The sequence below is a fragment of the Myotis nattereri genome (assembly GCF_964212035.1).
Source record: "Myotis nattereri genome assembly, chromosome: 9".
NCBI classification, from domain to species: Eukaryota; Metazoa; Chordata; class Mammalia; order Chiroptera; family Vespertilionidae; genus Myotis; species Myotis nattereri.
Genome location: NC_138084.1, coordinates 33,055,217 through 33,076,177, shown reverse-complemented (window position 1 = coordinate 33,076,177; position 20,961 = coordinate 33,055,217). Strand labels below are relative to the sequence as shown.

Below are 20,961 nucleotides of genomic sequence, written 5' to 3'. Positions count from 1 at the left end.
TGTTTATTGTTTGTCCCCTCCCTTCTCCATTAGACTGTAGGCTTCATTAAGACCTGAGATCTTGACACATAGTAGGCATTCAATAAATATTTGTCAAATGAATGTAAAAGCTGTGCTAAAGGCTTCACATGGATTATCTCACCTACTATTCACAGCAACCCCCATTAAATAGCATTATCAGACTCTCCTTTTCTCAAGTGACAAAACAAAGGTTTAAAGAGCTTATACAGCTAGATAGAGGTAGAACCCAGATTTGAACACAGGCAGTTTGATTCCAGAACGCATTTTGAGTTAGTTTATTCAACTGTAGGACTTTTCAGAGCCTCAGAATCTGAAATCTGTAAGGGAAGGAAAGCATATACAATATTACCCAAATTTGCCTGGCCGGTGTGGCTTAGTGGTTGAGTGTCAACCTATGAACCAGGATGCCGTGGTTTAACTCCCAGTCAGGGCATATGCCCAGGTTGTGGACTCAATCCCCACTGTGGGGGGTGCAGGAGGCAGCCAATCAATGATTCTTTCTCATCATTGATGTTTCTATCTCTTTTCCTTCTCCCTTCCTCTCTGAAATCAATAAAAATATATTTAAAAATAATAAAAATTAAAACATTATCCAAACTTACTTGACTACAGAATTCTCTTTGGTGTGTGTGTGTGTGTGTGTGTGTGTGTGTGTGTGTGTGTAATATTCCTAGAGTTGTATAGAAAAAATTTGGACATCCTGCCATATACTTCCTAGCTCATTTGGAAAGTTGGTAGAGCTTCATTAACAGGTCAATTCCATAATTTCATTGTAATCCCATATGGTATAATATACTTAAGAGACATGGTGGGATGAAGTAGACGTTGTCTCAATGGGAAAGCAATTGCAGCAAAAGCAGTAGAGGAGGAAAAGTATCTAGGTGAGAGGCAAAGAAAAAAGGGTAGTCATAGGAAGAGGAATGTGCAAAGATCAAAATCTGGGACTGCTCAGGATGTGGGCCTGAGTAAGTAAAGGAGCAGAAAGTTAAGTTTGGTCTGTGACACAGAAGAGCACACAGATCCTCAATGGATGAGTAGACATTGGTATTGTTTACTCAACATCTGTTCTCTTTCTTCCTCTTTCAAACAGAATCCCACATTTTCCCTTGTAATTTACCTCTTTCACTCAGTCCTGTGCTTCCTTAAGCTAGTCACCGTCCTTGCCAGTGAATGTTGTAGAAATGAATAGGTCATTTTATGCAATTCTGGTTAGTGAAACATAAAGTCAAGTCTACTTGGGGACTTCTGGAAAAGACTTGCCTCTTCATGAAAAAGAGACACATGAGAAGAGGTATTGTTGTCTATATGTGATATCAGGGACTGGACAAAGCTAACATTAATAATGAGAATGGCGGGGCAGAAAAATTGAATATTCTCTCTTTAGTTTTCTTTTGTGCTTTAAAAAAATCAGATATCTTGGGAGGCATATTAAAGAGATTAAATTTTAGATAAGGAAAAAAGTCACTCATTTCCAGGAAATGGCATTATTCCATTCCAGAATTTCAGCTATGAGTCTCTATCTCAGGTGACGGTCAGTTGACTGTTTCAGGAATGAAGGACTGAGTCTCCATTACGCATGTACCTTGCACAAAATATTGCAAAAGAGATAAATCAGTGCCAGCATAAGGGTGCTGCCTCAATTGGCGTAAGTGGGGCTTGTACTGGAAATGACATGAGGGGCATAGCTGTCAGATCAATGATGTAATACTCAAGTAAAGATCCCCAAACTACTGCAGCTGAGGATTTTAAAGATTCTTCTCATTTCTAAATTAGGTTCTTATCTCTTGGATGCCCCGCTACATCCAAGTGGGAATCTTGTAAAATTCCCACTTGAAACCTGCCATGTCTACCATCTCTCCATATGAGGCTAGCTGCCTACATTCTTGCCTTAGAGCCTTTAGGTATGTCCTAGAGAAGAGGCAGACCCTGTCAGAATCACCTCTTGAATTGTTGGTTTCTCTGGTGGAATGGAGATTCAATAAAAATAGAACAGGAGGTTCTCCTTGGCTAGATAATCCTGTCTACATGCTCCCTTTACGGCAATCAGACCGCCATGGGCTTCAGAGTCTGATTTCAACAGATTTTTAGATGCTTTAAAGAGCAGACATGAGCACTCCTACTCTTCAGTCCATGAACTTGTCCAAGGCCACACAGGTAGTAAGTAGAAGAATAAGAATTATAACCTAAGTTGTCTAACTCCCAAAATTTTGCACATAATCATTATACTATATGAGACCTGTCAAAGTTTGTGTCAAGTGCCAGGCTGACATGGCTCAGCCATTGAGTGTCGACCTATGAACCAGGAGGTCACAGTTCAATTCCCAGTCAGGGCACATGCCCGGGTTGTGGCTTGATCCCTGGTGTAGGGTGTGCAGGGAGCAGCCAATCAATGATTCTCTCTCATCATTGATTTCTCTCTCTCTCTCTCCCTCTCCCTTCCTCTCTGAAATCAATAAAAATGTTCTTTAAAAAGTTTGTGCCAAGTAACTTTATGCATGATAAAATCCTGTGAAGTCAGGAAAAAGTGGTGAAACTAATCTTCACCCCAACTGTGGGCACATTTATCATTTATATCCCTCCTACTGAAGAGGACCCAGTAGGATGGAGAACCCATGAACCTCTAAACCTTGACTAGAGAGGGAATCTCAGTTACTATGATGGAGATGGTTTCCCAGAACTGGACACTTGGGCAAAGCTGCCTTGAGCAATGAACAGGCTGGGCAATTTATCACCACTGAGGCATTTGTTTGAGATAAGAGAGTAGAAATTGTTTCATATTCTCTTCCTTAACTTGGTACATTCATTGGACAAGGAGCTCTGTGCCAGGCTTTCAAGATCCCTTTGTACCTTCAAAGGCATGAAAGAATGATAGTTATAGAAACTTGTTTGTATATTATATATAAAATACATAATGATATTATATGTATTTAAATTTTTATTACATTATATGTAATTTTCTATTTTATATATATTATATTTTTATATATAAAATTATTGTCCATTTTATAATATAATTTTTTATTTTATAGTTATACTAGAGACCCAATGCATGAAATTTGTGCAAGAGTAGGCCTTCCCTCCCCTGATGCCTGCACCAGCTTCCCTCTGGCACCTGGGACCTGGGCTTCCCTCACAGTCCCGTTCTTCGTCCAGAAGGTCATCTGGAAGGACGTCTGGTCTAATTAGTATATTACACTTTTATTATTATAGATTTACACATTATAACTGTAATTATATTTATATGGCATAATCACTTTATAGTTTATTGTTTTATATATAATTATTATTATCTTATAAATCTATAATCTACAAAATGCTTGCAATATGACCCTTTTTTGGAGGGAGGAATGGGAAACCATGCTGATAATCTTGGAGTAGCCATAGTTGGACAGGTTCTAAAAATGCCTGTTGGTGAAGCAACAGATGAGGTGGTGATAAAGTTTAAAATAAATAAATTTGGAGAGGCAAGACAAGAAGCTGTAACTATTGGTCTAAAGCAGGGGTCCTCAAACTACGGCCCACGGGCCACATGCGGCCCGCCAAAAACATTTATCCGGCCCGCCGGGTGTTTTTGCCGCCGCTGTGTGCATAGGAATTTGTTCATAGTTTTTTTTTAAACTATAGTCCGGCCCTCCAACGGTCTGAGGGACAGTGAACTGGCCCGCTGTTTAAAAAGTTTGAGGACCCCTGGAAAGTGAAGAGAAAGAAAACAGCCTGCATTGAGTGCTAATTGCATTTTCACTGAAAGCAGGGATAAAGATTGTCAGTGTTTCTCATCAATTACTTGTGGGCTCAGCAGAAGAGAGTTAACCTGGAGCCATGTCAAATTTCACTCAAGAATCATGCTCAGTAAGGTGAAGTGACCCTAAGAGAGTGTTGGTTTATCTGATTCCCACTGCTGTGGGAGGAAACATAAGCAACAAGCTAGAGGTAAATGTTTCACCCATAAGACAGGCAGTTCAATGAGGGCACCTCCAAAGTACCCAGGATACCACCCAGGAGAAGAATAGTCAGCTTTGAACATCTGCCAGAAAGAGATAGCTTTAAATATTCGCCACAGATGGAGGAGACTCATGGCAAGGTACCTCAATGCCATTCAGGTAAGACATTTTCTGCCCTGACTTCTTATTCATCTCTCTGTTTTAACCCTTCAGGACCAAGAGGCAGCCTCTTGTTGATTGAGAAAGGAGTAGAAATACCAAGTGGGAAAGTAGAGATGAAGCTAACTAAGTCTCCCAGTCAATGCACTTTTTCAAGGGGAGAAATTTCATTTTATTAAATATATTTTTATTGATTTCAGAGAGAAATGGAGAGGGAGTGAGAGATAGAAACATGATGAGAGAGAATCATTGATCAGCTGCCTCCTGCATGCCCCACACTTGAGATCAAACCTGCAACCCGGGCATGTGCCCTGACCTGGAATCGAACTGTGACTTCCTGATTCATAGGTTGATGCTCAACCACTGACTCACGCTGGCCAGGCGAGAAGCTTTAACTTTAAATGAAATTTGGAATTTTGACTTTTACATTTAAATTACTGGACATTTCGATTAATGAAATAAGCCAATTCATACAACTAGATGTCATCAGACGACTTTTATTATCTAGGAGTGTCCTGGTCTGGATTTCTCCCAAGGGAAGGACCAGTTTCTCAGTATGAGCAATGAAGATGAAAGGAAAAATTGTTTTTGAATTCACTCTGTGAGTTCACTGACTCAAAGTGCCTGCCATGGTGTTTTGAATTGTACTTTTCTGTTATTTGCAACTGAAAGGGTTCTAATACCACTTCAAATATTCCATGGATGGATTAAACAATTCATACAAAAAATGAATTTTTAATAATCTCTTACTTCAAATTCTAGCTCTCTCAGCTTACTGGAAAGGACATTTAATAGTCAGAAGAGCCCTAGCTTGTTGGCTCAGTGGATAGAGCATTGGCCTGTGGACTGAGGAATCCCGTGTTTGATTTTGGTCAAGGGCACAGGCCGGGGTTGCAGGCTCAATCCCCAGTGTGGGACATGCAGGAGGCAGCCGATCAATGATTCTCTCTCATCATTGATGTTTCTACCTTTCTCTTCTTCTCCCTTCCTCTCTGAAGTAAAAAAAAGAGAAGTTTTATTAAAAAAAAAATAGAAGAAATGTATCTAAATGTTGGGAAGGACTTGCTAAGGGAAATTTGTAGGGGATCACACATGAGATTGTATGCTGATGTTCTAAAGAAAAAGTTAAACATCGGTCTTCTTCCTCCCCTTACAGAATAATCCAGCCACAAGCTGTATCCTTGTTCACTGAGCTGTGGAACTAATGCTTCCCTTTGCATTTGGATTCCTGGGATACTTCTTGATGCTGATTTCCAATTCATAATTTCATACATCTATTTTCTCTGCATTTTGAACAAAACTTATATTTGTTTTTTGCATTTATAATTAAACAGTTGACTAGCTTAAGTCCAATGAGAATTTAATTGAGGCCAAATATTTGCTGCTTTTAGCATAGCTAATAATTTCCATCTTTGTCTCACTTGAATAATCATAAGTCTTAGCATTTTATTTTTCTGCTTCCCACCCTTTTTTATAAAGTAGGCTCAAACAAAATATTCACATCATTCCGTAAACCAGGAGGTTTTTTTTTTGTTTTTTTTTTTTCAGATAATAAGACAATCCAGACACAACAGAAACAATGATTGACAATGACTTTTTGGAAAGTGTGGAGTAGATTTTTTTTGTGTGTGTGTAACAGATTTGTAAGTTTGATAAATTCAACTTAATGTTTAAGTTGAGTGCTTTCTCATTTGAATTCTACTTCTATTATGTTCAAGCTATCTGAAATATCTAGATTCAAGCCTTGCAGGTCCCCAACATACAGACGAAAATATTTGGAGCAAACACAGTTTTGGTTCACTCTTTGTCATATGAGTCACATGAGAGAATAAGATAATTGGAAGTTACGTTTTCCTTCAAAAAACCTTTTTTTGAAGTATTAAGACATTAAATGAGATTTCAAATATGACAACTTAAAAGTTTAAAAACAATCTAAGAAAAATAAATTGGAAACTACAGGACATAGCCTTATCAACACTCCACATGTATCCACTAGTGGTATGTTTTTAATTTGTATCATCATGAAAATAGAGCTATAATAAGAAATTACAAAATTAAAAAGCACAGAAGCTAAGAACTCAACTTCTACTTGAATTCTAACTCTGCCATTTGTTACTGTGTGATCTTGGGAAAGTTACTTAACTCAATATATCTCAGTTTCCTCCTAGGTAAAAAGGGGGGGAAATATCTTCTCACTACTGGCATTCAGAATTAGTTCTGAGATTTTTTTTTAAAGGAGAAGATACCTGGTGGTCAAAATATCACCTGCTAAACTTCTAAAGGCAAAAACTGAAGATGTGGCTAGTTGTATGGCAACAATAGGTTTCCTAATATGGAACACTAGTCAGACATCAGGTAGTGTCGAACCTGCTGGTCTCCCCATGCAGAGCCTGCCCCTATGAATCATGTGCTGTGGGAAGTAGGATATAATGCATGCTCTCTGTGGATCCCAAATTAAAAGGGCTTATAAAGGCATTTAAATTTTTTTCTCCCTAGTATATCAAGAAGAAACGTCACTCCTCTTTCTCTGGGGAGGAGTAAGAGGGATTGGCAGAAAGTGGACAGGAGTATTATATTAGTGAAGCTTCTACAAGGAAACATTGGAGTGGGGGGAAAGTTTTACCCCTTAACATTACCTAGACTTTTGCTTTCTTAATCTATGGACACTGACCATTTAGCCTGTACTCAACCAGGCTATGACTATTCTCTTGTAGGGAAGAGATCAGCAGACTATCAGGATAGTCCTATTCTCACTTTCATGAGGATATTCCCCCAATGCTATTCATGCTCCTCTGTGGGTCCTCCAAGTGTACTCCAGGTTAGTAGTGTTACTCTTGTCCTCAGAATGCTCTGAAATAGGCCAGATGCGTACATTTAGTAAACTAACTTGGAGACAACATTGTACCCTAGGCCAGTGATGGCGAACCTATGACACGCGTGTCAGAGGTGACATGCAAACTCATTTTTTTGGTTGATTTTTCTTTGTTAAATGGCATTTAAATATATAAAATAAATATCAAAAATATAAGTTTTTGTTTTACTATAGTTGCAAATATCAAAAAATTTCTATATATGACACGGCACCAGAGTTAAGGTAGGGTTTTTCAAAATGCTGACACGCTGAGCTCAAAAGGTTCGCCATCACTGCCCTAGGCTGAAAATCAAGTTCTTATTTTATTTTCCAACCCAAATTATGTCTAGCCAATTTGTCTAATGACATATTAATTACGTGCTGAGAAGCAGGTACCAAAGAGGACCCAGACATGTATGAAGTTTATTGGGAGAGGGATAAGCATAAGGCAAAGAGAACCTTCAAACCATGGTCTGACATCTGTGCAAAAAGAGGAAGAAGGGAGTAGGACTGGATAGGAAGAATCTTAGACTGTAGTGCAGTTTCTAGAAAGGTTAAACCTGGCTGAGGGGGAGTCCTTGAGCCAGAGTCACTTGGAGGAGTTTTATGTCTCACTCGATTGGGCCTGCTCTAGTATCTAGCCACCCTCAGTCATTAGCTAGGAGCAGCTTGTGGGAAAGGTGGCCTCAGTGTGAACATGGTGCTAGATCCAGATGTTGTCTGTCAATTATGATCCTAAAGACAAATGTCTGAGCAGTGCATTTTATGGCTACAACATTTATAGAGTTCATCAAAGGTCCCACAATGTTATCAAATGACAAAGATACTACAATAAAAAAAATATACTAACAATAAGATACTTAAGCCCTAGTTGGTTTGGCTCAGTAGATAGGGTGTCAGCCTGTGGACCAAAGAATCCCAGGTTCGATTCTGGTCAAGGGCACATATCTCAGTTGCAGGCTCCTCCCTGGCCCAGGCCCTGATCAGGGCTTGTGCAGGAGGCAAACAATTGATGTGTTTCTCTCACATCGATGTTTCTCTCTGTCTTTCCCTCTCCCTTCCACTCTCCCTAAAAAAAATCAATGGAAAAATGTACTCGGGTGAGGATTAACAAAAAACAAAACAAACAAACAGAGATACTTCACATTTCATGATAAAAAATTAGATCCTGGATTTTGGGTTCAATTCCTGGTCAGGGCACATACAAGAAGCAACCAAAAAATGCATAAATAAGTAGAACAAGAAATCGATGTTTCTCTCTAAAAAAATAAATAAATAAATAAATAAACAAACAAACAAACAAATAAAAGGAGAGAAAGCTAATCCCTAGATCATAATGCAGTTACCACAGGAAAATTATGCTCCCAGATCATACCACTTGGTAACACCAAAGACTGTATCAAATGTATCAGAATTAAGGTGGCGATAATCTGAGTTTTTATCTCACCAAGATTCATTAGTTCATATCACAAATAATTTTTTTAATACCTACTATGTTCCAGGAGGTATTCTATCAGTGAATTAAATAAACAAAAGTAGTCCTAACCTCCATGGAGCAAAACTGCACACTAACAGGTAAGATTTTCTTTAAATGGGATAAATAATAAAATATGTAAGATGTTAGTGGCATGATAAGGAGAAAAAACAAATAAAAAGAAGTCCTGACATGTTGAGTGGATTCAAATTTTAGCTAGGATAATCAGGGAAGGCAATTTTGAATCAAAACTTAGAGGGTGTTAAAGAGGTAGGAAGATATTTAGGAAGAGAACGATCATTTAGGGTAGAGGAAATGACAAATGCAAAGGCTAAAGGCAGGAGTGTTCCTAGAGTGTTTAACAAACAGCAAAGGAGGCTGTGTGGCTGGGGTAGAGCGAGCAAGGTGGGAAATAATAAGGGATGAGATCAGAGGGACACAGAGGGCCATGGCATGTGGAGCCTTGTTAGCATTCACTCTGATGAGCTGGGAAGCCAATGGAGGGTTCAGAGAAGATTATCAACTGGAACTAAGATCACCTTGGATGCTGTGTTGAGAAGAGACTGAAAGGGGTCAAGTACAGAAGCAGGACGATCTTTCAGAAAGCTACTGCAATGATCTAGGGAAGAGATGATTGTGGCTTGGACCAAGGCAATAGTCGTGAGAGGTTGTGTTTCTGTACATAGTTCAATGGTAGTCACTTCCAATTTTTGGAGTTGAGAAACTGTGAGCTTAAACTCAATTGGGAGAAATCATCCATCAAAAAGTTAATCTTTCACTTCCAATCTCAGAGGAAGAGCCCCCTCTGCATACAGTCTCCCTTCTGATGGAGTGGCACCTGTGACGCTCCTGGCTTCTAAAAATATTTAAAAATCTTCACATGATGGCAGCCCCGGTCAATAGGCTTTACTTGAAGGACCTTTCCTTTCTGTCTAACATCTCCAAAATGTCTCAATTTCCCTTTCCCATTGAGTCCCATGTTTCTAGCATCCCTTGCTGAAATGAGTGGGGCTCTGTCTAGTTAATTAACCTTCAAGATATCTTATGAACAGTCCGTCAGTTCTTAACCCAGTGATGGCGAACCTTTGGAGCTCGGCCTGTCAGCATTTTGAAAAATCCTAACTTAACTCTGGTGCCATGTCACATATAGAAAGTTTTCGATATTTGCAACCATAGTCAAACAAAGACTTATATTTTTGATATTTATTTTATATATTTAAATGCCATTTAACAAAGAAAAATCAACCAAAAAAATGAGTTCGCGTGTCATAGGTTCACCATCACTGCCTTAACCTCTTGCCATGGTTAAGACACCTGTCTCCTATGGATGACTTTTCCTGCTTCCTACAGTTGCTTCAACAGGATATATCACCCTCAGCAAAGACCCGAATTAAAGCTGCTTTTGAACCCACGCCCCTGTGGGCCTGGTAAGTTTCTGTTACCTATGTTATGTACTACTCAAGACCTCGTCTTTCACTTTTGATGTCATAGCCTTGAGTAGCACTTCTTTCAGCGACATCTTTTTCCACAGCAAGAGATTAGGCCTCTAGTGTTGTATTTCCTCCCTGTTCCACTGCTATTTTTCAGAAGGACTCATCTCAGTATAGAACAGTTCAACCTGTTTTTTAGATTGTTCCCTTTCTTTCTCTCCCTCTGGTAAGGCTAGTACTGGATTCAAGGATCAGCTTTCTTTTGCTTCCTCACACACTTTCTCTTTGTCGCTCCTTTTGTTTCCAGCCCAGGCATGCATTTTTCTTACCTATCCACTCTAAGTTTCGCTTTGTGGGGTCTCCCATAGTGAGACATATGAAAACTATGCATTCTTATCATTGCCAGAAGCAAAGAAATCCTCACCTTCATTTCTCAGAGCTGCATAATATTCCCAGGAGAGAGTCTCACAGTAGATGAGTATCTATCCCAGTCCTGGACTTGACTTATTGCCTGGCAGGGGCAGGATCTTTACCACTCTGCTGCTGGCCTCCCTGAGAGCAGACTAGCACACATGTGTTACCTGAAAGAGAATGGAGAAGGGGAAAGGAACATCAGTTATACTTGACCTTTACCATGTGCTCTGATCCTCATCCTAGACTCATCAAAGTTCCTTCTCACTGTCCTTGGAAGTAGTAAGTGTATACAGGCCAGAAAGTTTACTCTAATGGATGTTCTCCTATATGAAAGGAAATACTGGAGTGGGGAGTGTTTCTCCATAAAAGTATATAGCCTGGCCAGTTTTTCTTAGTGGTTACAGTGTTGGCCTGTGGGCTGAAGGGTCATGGATTCAATTCCCAGTCAAGGGCACATACCTCAGTTGCAGATTCGATCTCGGCCCCAGTCAGGGCATGTGCGTGAGGCACCCAATCTCTCTCTCTCTCTCTCTCTCTCTCTCTCTCTCTCTCTCTCTCTCTCTCCTCCCTCCTCTCTCCCTTCCACTCTCTCTAAAAATCAATGGAAAAAATTTCCTCGGGTGATGATTAAAAACAGTAAGTATGTAAAATACTTAATACAGTGCCTAAATAGAGGTCAGTACTCGACAAATGTTGACTATTATAAACAGAAAAAGAATTGAAAAATTAAGATAGAAATTATTTACAGAACTAGCTAAAGAAAAACTATACATGATACAAGTAGGGCAACCAAGCAAAATCTACAATATTGATTTTTTTTTCAGGAGTTTTCTTCTTAAGTATTAAATTGTCCTTTTAATGATCATCTATGAATACAACCTGCTTCAGACATGGAACCAGCCTTTAGGCAAATGAACACTATTTCATCAAATGGAAACTTTTTTTCTTGGATCTCAGGACAATAGAATTAGGATTAATCCTAATCTTTGCTTGGGACACACTCTCCTCATTGGTTCCTCCCTCCCTCCTTGCCCTGCCTTCTTCCTAACTTGCTCCTTCTCCTAGGGAATCTTACAATATCAACATCTTGTTCTGAGTGGAAAAGAACCTTGGGATTCTCCTGCCCGTTTCCTCCTTCTCCCAGGCAACTGCTCTTACTTGTTGGGCTGAGTTTGAAATTTGAATAACCACTGAAAGTGACAGACTTGCCACATCTGGAGGAAAAAAACTGCTGTTTCTTTTGGTTTCTCCCAGAATTCCAAGTGTATCCCAAAAGCTCAAAGGAAGGGCGTGGTTTTGACTCAAACTTTGCCCTGTTTGCCAACCTCAGGGAGTCTGGGTTGAGTTAGGGGGAATGTAACAGAACCTGACAATAGACAAGTCTAATGTGGTTTGGAGTTTTATTATGAAACTTCTGTGTAGTTCTGCTTTTCACCCAGTTGTGTCATAAGAAAACAATCAAAACATTCATTTCAGTTTTTGCTAACCAATTTTTAGAATAATACAAATACATATTTAGTATTTAAATATTCTGTAACTAAAAAATTACCTTAAGATGTTGAAAATGTATTATGTGCTGATTCAGAAGTCAGTTTTAAACTATTTCCTTTAATTGTAAGTATGATTGTATACGTGTATCATATATATACACAATATCATAGATCTATATAAAATATACATCTTAAAACAAAAACAGATATCGAGACTGTTACTTATATAAGCAGTTTATATTCATTAAAGAAAACTTGGATAATATAAAAAATTAGAAAGAAGGAAAAGTTACGTATGGGGCAATTTCTAATTTCATTTTAGCAACAGACATTGTGCTAGGTGCTGAGAAACATACACAGGTGACTAGGACAAGGACTGTGCCTGTTGGGAGGCAGATCAGAGATAAAATACAGGTATTTTAAATATTCATTGAAAGGTTATGTTTGTCCAAGCATCTTTGGTACGCCTGGATCTTCCTGTTACCTTTGACTCAGGCATGTCAAGGTCGGCCCTGTTTACCCAGAGATCAAATGATCTGTGGGTGCCTGGGCAGTGTTATGATTTAACTTGAGGTCCAGTTCTCTTTAGACCGCATGTATCTGCACTTCATTGTTTAGAGAGGCAGCAGTTGGAAACAAATCCTTCCACTTGTTACATGGGCTGGAAGGACTGGGTAGAGATGAGTGATAAAAGGTGCAGTGTTGATCGTGCCCATTAAAGACAAAGAAACTACATTAAAATCGAGGGCATGGTATGTAGTGTATTAATGACTCATTCCAAATTTCCCAAGAAGGACAGCCACCAGAGCAGAACATTTTTTCTAAAGTTACTTTGGATAAAATTTTGAAAAGAGGATTTTAATAAAATAGAGTTTAGCCCATCATTTTACAATTTTTAAAAGGTGTATTAAATCATATATTGATCATTTGCATAGTCAGGAGTAAAAAAAAAAACCTGATTTTACTTGTGCTTCATTATGTGCTACTAAGAGTAAATATACATTGGTTTCACATAACTATATTTCTAAAATTTCACAATAATTATGCTGGGAACTATTCAAAAGAAGTAGAGTTGTGAGACCCTCTTCCTATGATCCTATGATCGTTTAATATAGCAAGGAACTGGAAGAAACATATTTTAGTTCTTAAGATGGTTGAGGCAGCTGGACACAAAGGAGAAACTTTCGTTGCCTACCGCTGGCTCTCTTCCACTGATTAAGCGAAACTAGACAGTTTCTAATTCTTCCTTGATGATGTTTTTTACAAACTTATATGCATATATCAAACTCCTAACAAAATTAACATTATATAATCTATTGCTTTCATTTATCCATCTGTCTACAATCCATTCGTCCAGTAAACATTTATTCTGTACCTACTATGAGGCAAAGTACTTTGCTGGATGGACACAGTATTTATTACCAAATGCCTCAATGGAAGAACAATTGCATGTCACTGAGATATGGGTTTCTATAATAAAATAAACTGCTATGGGAAACTTGGAGTTTATTTATAAAATAAATGAGCTTAACTATAAGGAACAAGTAGTACTCCATTTTCAAAATTGAAGGTTGTTTGTTTCTTTGTTAATTAAAGAACACTCCTAAACTACCATGCAATTTTGAGTGGTGAGTCTCTATTACTAACAAACAAATGTAAAACTCTCCCCGAAGACAAGGAGCATCAGCAAGGATTATTTAAATCATTTACTTTATTATATGTGGAGTCATATTTTTTCCTTTGTTAGTTACAGAGATTGAGAAAAAATCTGGTGGCTATATTTTACATAGTCTACAGAAATCAGTTGTTCCCCAAACTGTATGTCTGGCTCTGAAGTCTCTCTTCAGAGTCCTGGTCATCTGTTATCCATTGCCAACTAGACGTTTTCCCAATAGTGCTCCACAGGCACAACACACTCAGTATGTATAAAGCTGAACTCAGTGTTATCTTCCATAAACCCGGTCTTCTTGAAGTCCTTCTTGTAATTAATAGTACCACCATTGACCTAGTTTCTCAATCTAGAAATTGGATGCTCCTCTAGAGCCTGTCTTTGCTGGCACTCATAGTTATTAGGTCATCAAGTACTGTTAATTTTATCTTCAGAATAGGTCTGGAATCTTCGCTGCATTACCAATGTCACTGCTATTGAGCCACTCACCTTTATCTTTCCTGGAATATTGCAAAGACCTCCAAAATGACCTTCCTGCTTCTGGTCTCTCAATATGTTAGTCCATTATCTGTACTGCCATTAAAGTTCTCTTTTTCTAATTTAAATATGTTTATGTCACTCTCCCTCTGAAAGTCTTTGAATAGATCCCCCACAATAACCACAGGGTTGAGTCCCATCACCTTGGCATGGCATAAGAACCTTTATAATCTGGTCCTAAAGGTTTTTTTCAGACCCATCTTTCCACAAGTATTACGTGCTTCTACCAAATGGGATTGCTCTCCTAACTATCCCATGCATGCTCTTTTTATATCTATGACGAATGAATAGGCTATCTCTTTGTCTAGAATTCATTTCTCTACGTGGTAAACCCCTACTTATCTTTCAGGACTTAGCTCAAATATCACCTTTTCTAAAGGTCATCTTTGAAGGCCTCTGGAAGAATTTGTACCTCCACAGTTTGTGCTTGGCTGTTCTTTTTGCCCTCTAGATCCCCTCACTACCATTTTCCACCTGCCCTAAGTAGGACCTTGGGGACTGACCTCTTTGAACAACATTAACCAGGTTTTTCTACCCCCTGACTTTCTGGTGGATTTGAACAATGGGAGGCCCTGAAAGAAGTTCAGAGGGGAGAAGAGACTAAGATTGTAGTAATATTTCCCTAACTCCCTTCCTCCTACGTCTTGGATTGGCAGGGGCTGCATCTCTTGAAAGAGTTCCTGTTGGGTAGATCTCCCTTATAGCTAGAGCTTTCTTTCTGAATTTTGGTTAAAGCTCCATTCCTTTGCCTGCTCAGGGAGTAATTTCTCATTGTTGATGCTTAGTTATTTCCAACTCTGCCTCCATCTTTGTAAATACATTCTTTATTAAACTCTCTTTAATCACTCCTTTTGATTATGCCATATATTTCCTGTCCTGACTGGTTCACTCCTACGGTACCGTTTAGATATCTCCTCAACTGTACTTAACATGTTGTTTTCCAATTATTTTTGCCTCCCTGTCCATTTCTTCTATTAAACTCCTTACAGTAGGTCTGAATCCAGGGAAAGAATCCTTGTGACTAGGTAGAAAAGCACCTGTCTACTCTAGGCTTTGCAAAGGCCAGTGTAGGACATGCAGGCGCCAGAGCAAGGAGGGATCTCTGGAATGTGCAGAACACCTGAGGAACATGGGAGTAATCTTTGAACTACCTGCCTGCCTTGATCAGTGGAGTCAATCTGATTGAGAAAGGAGTCTACACTTGAAAGGAAAACCAGAAAGCAGGACTGAGAAATCTGGCCCAACTAATTAATTGGCTTTGTCAATCTCAGTCCAACTAGAACTAAAGTCTGAGATGCTTGGCCTGGCATTTTATATCCACTGATATCCAGGTTTTGTCCACTAAGGGGACCAAGAACTATGAGCTAAAGCAGGGGTCCTCAAACTTTTTAAACAGGGGGCCAGTTTACTATCCCTCAGACCGTTGGAGGGCCGGACTATAGTTTAAAAAAAAAACAACACCTATAGACAAATTCCTATGCACACAGCACATATCTTATTTTGAAGTAAAAAAACAAAACGGGAACAAATACAGTATTTGTATTTGCATGTGGCCCACAGGCCGTAGTTTGAGGACCCCTGAGCTAAAGGGCAATGACTAAGATCTGTGTAAGATTTCTTAAACTTCTATAACTATTGGAGATGAGAGTTGGAGGATCTCAATAAACAGCACTTCTCATTCCTGTCCAAGTTTTCTCACAGACTAAGAAATGAAAGATGAATACAGATGGACTGAAAAATAATAATGACAATAGAAATGAAAGCTCAAACTTCCAGAGCACTTACTTTGTAACTGGAAGTGTGAACACTACGTGCTTTCTACATGGTAACTCAAACTTTACAACTTCTGAGTCTTAGTCCCATTTTGTAGGCGGAGGGATGGAAGCACAGGAAGGTTAAGTAATGTGCCCAAAACCACATGGCCATTATTAAATGACAAATCTGGAGTATTAGCCAGTTTGGCTCCAGAGTCTATGCACCTAACCCCTACACTCCATTCCCTCCTGAGATCTAACACGTTCATTATAGATGAAACTGACGTTGGAGAACATGATTTGTATCTATGAACAAGAAGCGTTCCTAATAGTGAACCCCTAGTCACAGACAGTGCTGAACTTCTGCAGGCTTCCTTACGTGACCTTTCTCTGGAAAACTTGGGACACGGGAGAGCAGAGAGGATAAGCAGTGGCTTGCCTATGCATGCCCATTTTCTGTTTTCCTACTCAACAATCAGATTAAGTAAAGTCTCCTCTCCTGGGAGAAAAAGAGTTGACGGCTGGAGGAAGCTTGGAGGTATACATTAATGGAGCCCCTTACTCCCTGGAAGGAAACATTGGGATGAGAGTTTTTCCCAATGAAGGAACTTGGGATGAGAGATGTCCCCCCTAATTTCATGTCCCTATATTTACTACTTATTATTATCACTTTTAGTTCTAAATATCAATGCCATATTGTACCATAACTATTTGCTTGTCTGTTTCTATCTCCCTCTTCCTTCCTCGCCTAGGCACTTCTTAACCGCAGAAATCTTTTTCTGTTAATCTCTGGATCTGCAGCAACTGCCAGATGGTACACATTGAATATTTGCTTGTTAAGTGAAAGAATGAACACATAGATATTTTTCTCTAATTTCCAGAACATATGGAAGAAATTAATACACAGAAGGATTCATTGTTAACTCAGACATAGGTTAGCTGCTTCAGAACTTTAGCTTCTTGGTTTGAGTTCATCCTCAACCTCTTTAATTCCTGGCTTTTCTTTTGAATGTAAGGGCTTAGCAGGTGAGCTGAACAAGCTGAAAGCTTCTTCTGTACTGCTGCTGCTCTTCATGGCTTTTCTGAAACTGGAATCGGAAAAGGTGGTAAGGAACAACACAGCCTGGCAGCTCAGCAGGTATCTTGGTATTGCCTTCTCCAGCAGAAAGAGGGCATGGACTTTGGTGTCATTCAACCTGATTTTGAAAACCCACTTTGCAACTTACTAGCAGTGTGACCTTGCACAGATGATGCTTGTAATATAGTAGCTATGTTCCAGTAGTTTTAGGCAACTTGCTTTGGGTAGGATAGCATCTGCTTTTCAGAAAGATTGTCATTTGACTGACTTTATGGAATTACTCATGCCATAGCCCATGGCCTTTTTTTTCCATTATGAAATACTGACTGCTTTATCTTCCATACATCAGATTCTGCTGTCTGATAGCATGTGACTATCGAGAAATGTAATTATTCCTCTTACTTCTTTAATTTATCCTGTTTTTCTGGTTTGTGATTGTATCTCAATTAACTATTTCCTTAGTTACTTATTAACTTGATGGAATCCAGCTTCATTGACATAATTGTGAACTTTGGCTAGACTAACATCTATTTGAACTACAGTAGCTTGTCAAATTGCCCTGCTATTTTTATTGCATCTTCCAGAACCGCTGAAGCTTACTACCAATGGTCACTTCAAAATACGTCAGTTATTTTAGCCTCTCAATAGAGTTATCCAAATGTAACACACATTTCCTTGACCGGTCAAGCCTGTGTATTTTGTACCTGGTAACACATATTTCTGGGAATGCTATAAAAAAATTGTCCAAATCCTAAGCACCTAGAGAAATGGTCATTGATAAACCAAGACATAGAAATGAATAATTAAGAAAAATTTAAGCAAGACCCTGTTTTCCAAAACTGGGCTCTCACTGTGTTTATAGCACAACTTCGTGTCAATTTGCTTCCATTTACTCATCCTTCCATGATCCTCCTATTCCAGTAAGCCAGGTTCATTCTTGTTTTCATAGATTGTTGATTCACAAATTCAGAAACCATTGCCTGAGGGCTGTTAAATAATAAGTAACAGTGACATTATGTACAATTTCACAGTTTATAAAGTGTTGTGTACCCATTTCTAGAACAGAGGATCTTGTATGGTCCATCTTTAAACTACTAGAATAATTATTCCCTGTTTTGTATTTTTACATCCTAGGTGTGTTTCTGCCTCCAAGGGCACTGTTCATTCATTCACTCATTCATTCAACTAACATGTATTGAATCTTCCTTTGTATTAGGCACTGTGCTCGAAATTCTGGAAACAAGTTGAATATAACACAGTCCTAGCATTTAAGTAAGGGAGAAAGATTGAAAGTTAACCAGCAAAAATACAATGTTAAAATACTGTAATGTAGGTTTATATAAAGAGCTAAAAGAATATAGCAGCAGGAGAGGTTAATTCCTAGCCCAAGCTTTAAGGTGGCTCAGGCTTCAGAGAAGAGGAATTTTTTTTAAATCAACATAAAAACAAAACCCTGCAAGATAAATTTAAATGTATTTAAGTGGTTTTTAAAAAATTCCATATAATACTTTTTGATTGGGCTATGGAGGATGGTATCACAGGAGGAACAGTTTTGACATCTAAGAAACACAAGATAGAGTGCTACAACTTGAAAAAGGTTAGAAATCACTGTCCTAGTACCCTAGAAGTTTGAACACTGCATTATTCAGACCTTGGTACATGTAATTTCTAGGCAAAGAGTAGTGGGAGAAATATGTGCCATATAAGGGTTTTAATAGCAATCATTTACTTCTCTTTATCATTTTAGGATAAGGTGACTAGATGGTATCAGAACTCAGATGAGTATTTCCTATAAATAAAAACATTTTAAGTTCTATTATTGAAAAGTATCAGGAAAATATCTTTAATTCTCATGTACATAATAGTAAAGGCATCATGATTTTATTTCTATTTGGTTATAAACATGCTTGTGTATATGTGCACGTGTATGTTTTAAATGGCGCTTGTAGCCATAAAATACCAGAAAGCTCTACTTGAGTTTTTGGTATTTTTTTTAAAGCAACTATAGCAGAAAAAAGAACAAATAGAATTTCCTCTCTAACTAATATTGACTTAACTTTATAGGGTCCCGAGCCTGAACTCCTCTGTTTATTCATGAAGCAGATCCAGGCTATTGGTCCATTTGGATTTACTTCCAACCTTCACAGTTCAGACTGTACAGCCAGTTTAACTCTTGGCCTCTCAGGTGACACAACTTACGAGGGTTATAGAAATGGCCACGGCAGTATTGGGAGGTTGCGAAAGAAGCCCATGTGCTGGCCCAGAGCCCAGTAGACGAGAGTCCCTCAGCAAAAGAGTTTCCACTGGTTACACTTGGGAGTTACCCCTGGTTTAGCCTTTGTCTCAAACCATCTGGATGTCAAAAGCACTAATAAGCAACTGACTCACTGGTGGAATAAATTCAGTCTGGTGATTCTGTGCAGGAAGGATCTGTTACAATAGAGACACTGGCAATAAGACAAGGCAGTTTTTTAAGTTTTGAGGTCATCTAAGCCTAGTTATGAGATAGCATATTGATATCTGAGAGTGAGTACTGGAGACTTGTCATAGAGGCTCAGTTGTGTTTTTGTTTGTTTGTTTGTTTGTTTTTCAGATGAAAGAAGTCCTGTTTAAACCTCATCTAACACCCTTTTCCTAGCTTTCTTAAAAGTAGCAAGGGGTGCATCCCTTCTTAGAGACCCTGCAATTACTTCATAGCTCTCACTGTGACTGTGACAATTGTTGGGAAAGTTAAATGAGACTTGAGTTCCCTGAGAATCATTAAGATCATTAAAAGCTAATGCCAGACGATAAAGGCTTTGAGTCCTCTCAATCATGGTATTATGCAAGAGCATATTTGTCCTAAGAAAGACTGGAAGTGTGTGTGTGTGTGTGTGTGTGTGTGTGTGTGTGTGTGTGTGTGTGTGGCCTGTATGTTTTTTCAATTTCCTGTACTGCATTTTACACTGACCTATTCCAGACATAGACGAAAAATGTGAATGTATGTGTTATTTTATATATATGGAAACAGACATTTAGGTAATGGAAAAGATCATTTCTGTGAGATGTCTGCTGAGCACAAGTGCATTTTATTCATTTTATTTCAAGATCATGTTTCATTTCATTATTAGTGAGAAGCATTTGTCACGATTTCAACTTTAAGATTTCATTCAAATATAGCAACATTGGTAAAGAATTGGCATATAGTAACCACAGTTTTTTTCCTATTAGGTTAAATGTCTGTTTCTATAAGCAGTTATTTCTTCCCAGCTTTACAATAATGTTTCTTTTGTGTTTTCCTTGGAAACCTCAGACCCTAAGGAAAAATATTCTGGGGAATTTCACTTTAAAGGGAAACTCCCATCTCTCATATTTCATTTAAAACTCTAGTCAACGGGTTAGCCTGATGTCCCGTCTCTATCATCTCTGATGGTTCTCTATGACCTGGAAAAATAAAATTAATAGGAGATAAGGAGTGTGTTTAGGGGCACTGTTGTAGGCACTTTATATTTAGTAACTCATTTAGTGCTCACAATAACCCTATCTATAGAATGTCTGCTAAGTGCGCGGTTCTGTCCTAGGTGCTTTAGATTAAAAAAATATATAAGGCTGGGTACCGAACTTTTAGGAGTTCTGGGTCAAGCAATTAGTAGCTCCAATTGCAGCTGATTTGCTGGACATCGTGTAGTTGATAGAGCATACTAATAAAGCTTCAGACACATAGTATGTGGCAACCTATATGGCAAATGCATTCCTTTCTATTCCAATTAGAAGAGTCAGAAATTGTTTAGACTCCTGTGGGGCAGACAATATTCATTTAAGCTTTTGCCTCTGGGCTGTATTTACTCTCCTGCTCTCTGTTATAATATACTCTGAAGGGATCTGGACTGCCTGGACATCCCACTGAGTGGCATCTGGGCATGGAGGGATCTGGACGGCCTGGGTATTGGTAGTAGCATCATGCTGATTACTGAGGATGAGCAAGAAGTGGCTGGTATGCCGAAGGTTGTGATAAGACAGTGTTCCAGAGGGTTGAAGATAAAGCCTATAAAAGATTCAGGGATCTGGCCCTGGCTGGGTTGCTCAGTTGATTAGAGTGTTGTCCTGATATGCCAAAGTTCTGGGTTTGATCCCCAGTCAGGATGCATACAAGAATCAACCAAT

At 38.8% G+C, this 20,961-nt stretch overlaps 1 protein-coding gene across 8 annotated transcripts in view; it reads right to left on the bottom strand.

Annotated features, from left to right (window-relative positions):
• Nucleotides 1–20,961, bottom strand: part of PSMA1 (proteasome 20S subunit alpha 1) — a 289,029-nt gene that overhangs the window by 84,148 nt on the left and 183,920 nt on the right. For 7 of the 8 annotated variants that reach the window (XM_081098861.1, XM_081098865.1, XM_081098864.1 and 4 more), the window contains one exon: nt 10,301–10,457. In XM_081098861.1, coding sequence (XP_080954987.1) covers nt 10,301–10,306 — 6 coding nt within the window. In that variant the 5' untranslated portion in view covers nt 10,307–10,457. Of the gene's footprint in view, nt 1–10,300; nt 10,458–20,961 lie in introns of those variants that run through there. The other variant, XM_081098871.1, reaches the window with a different exon arrangement.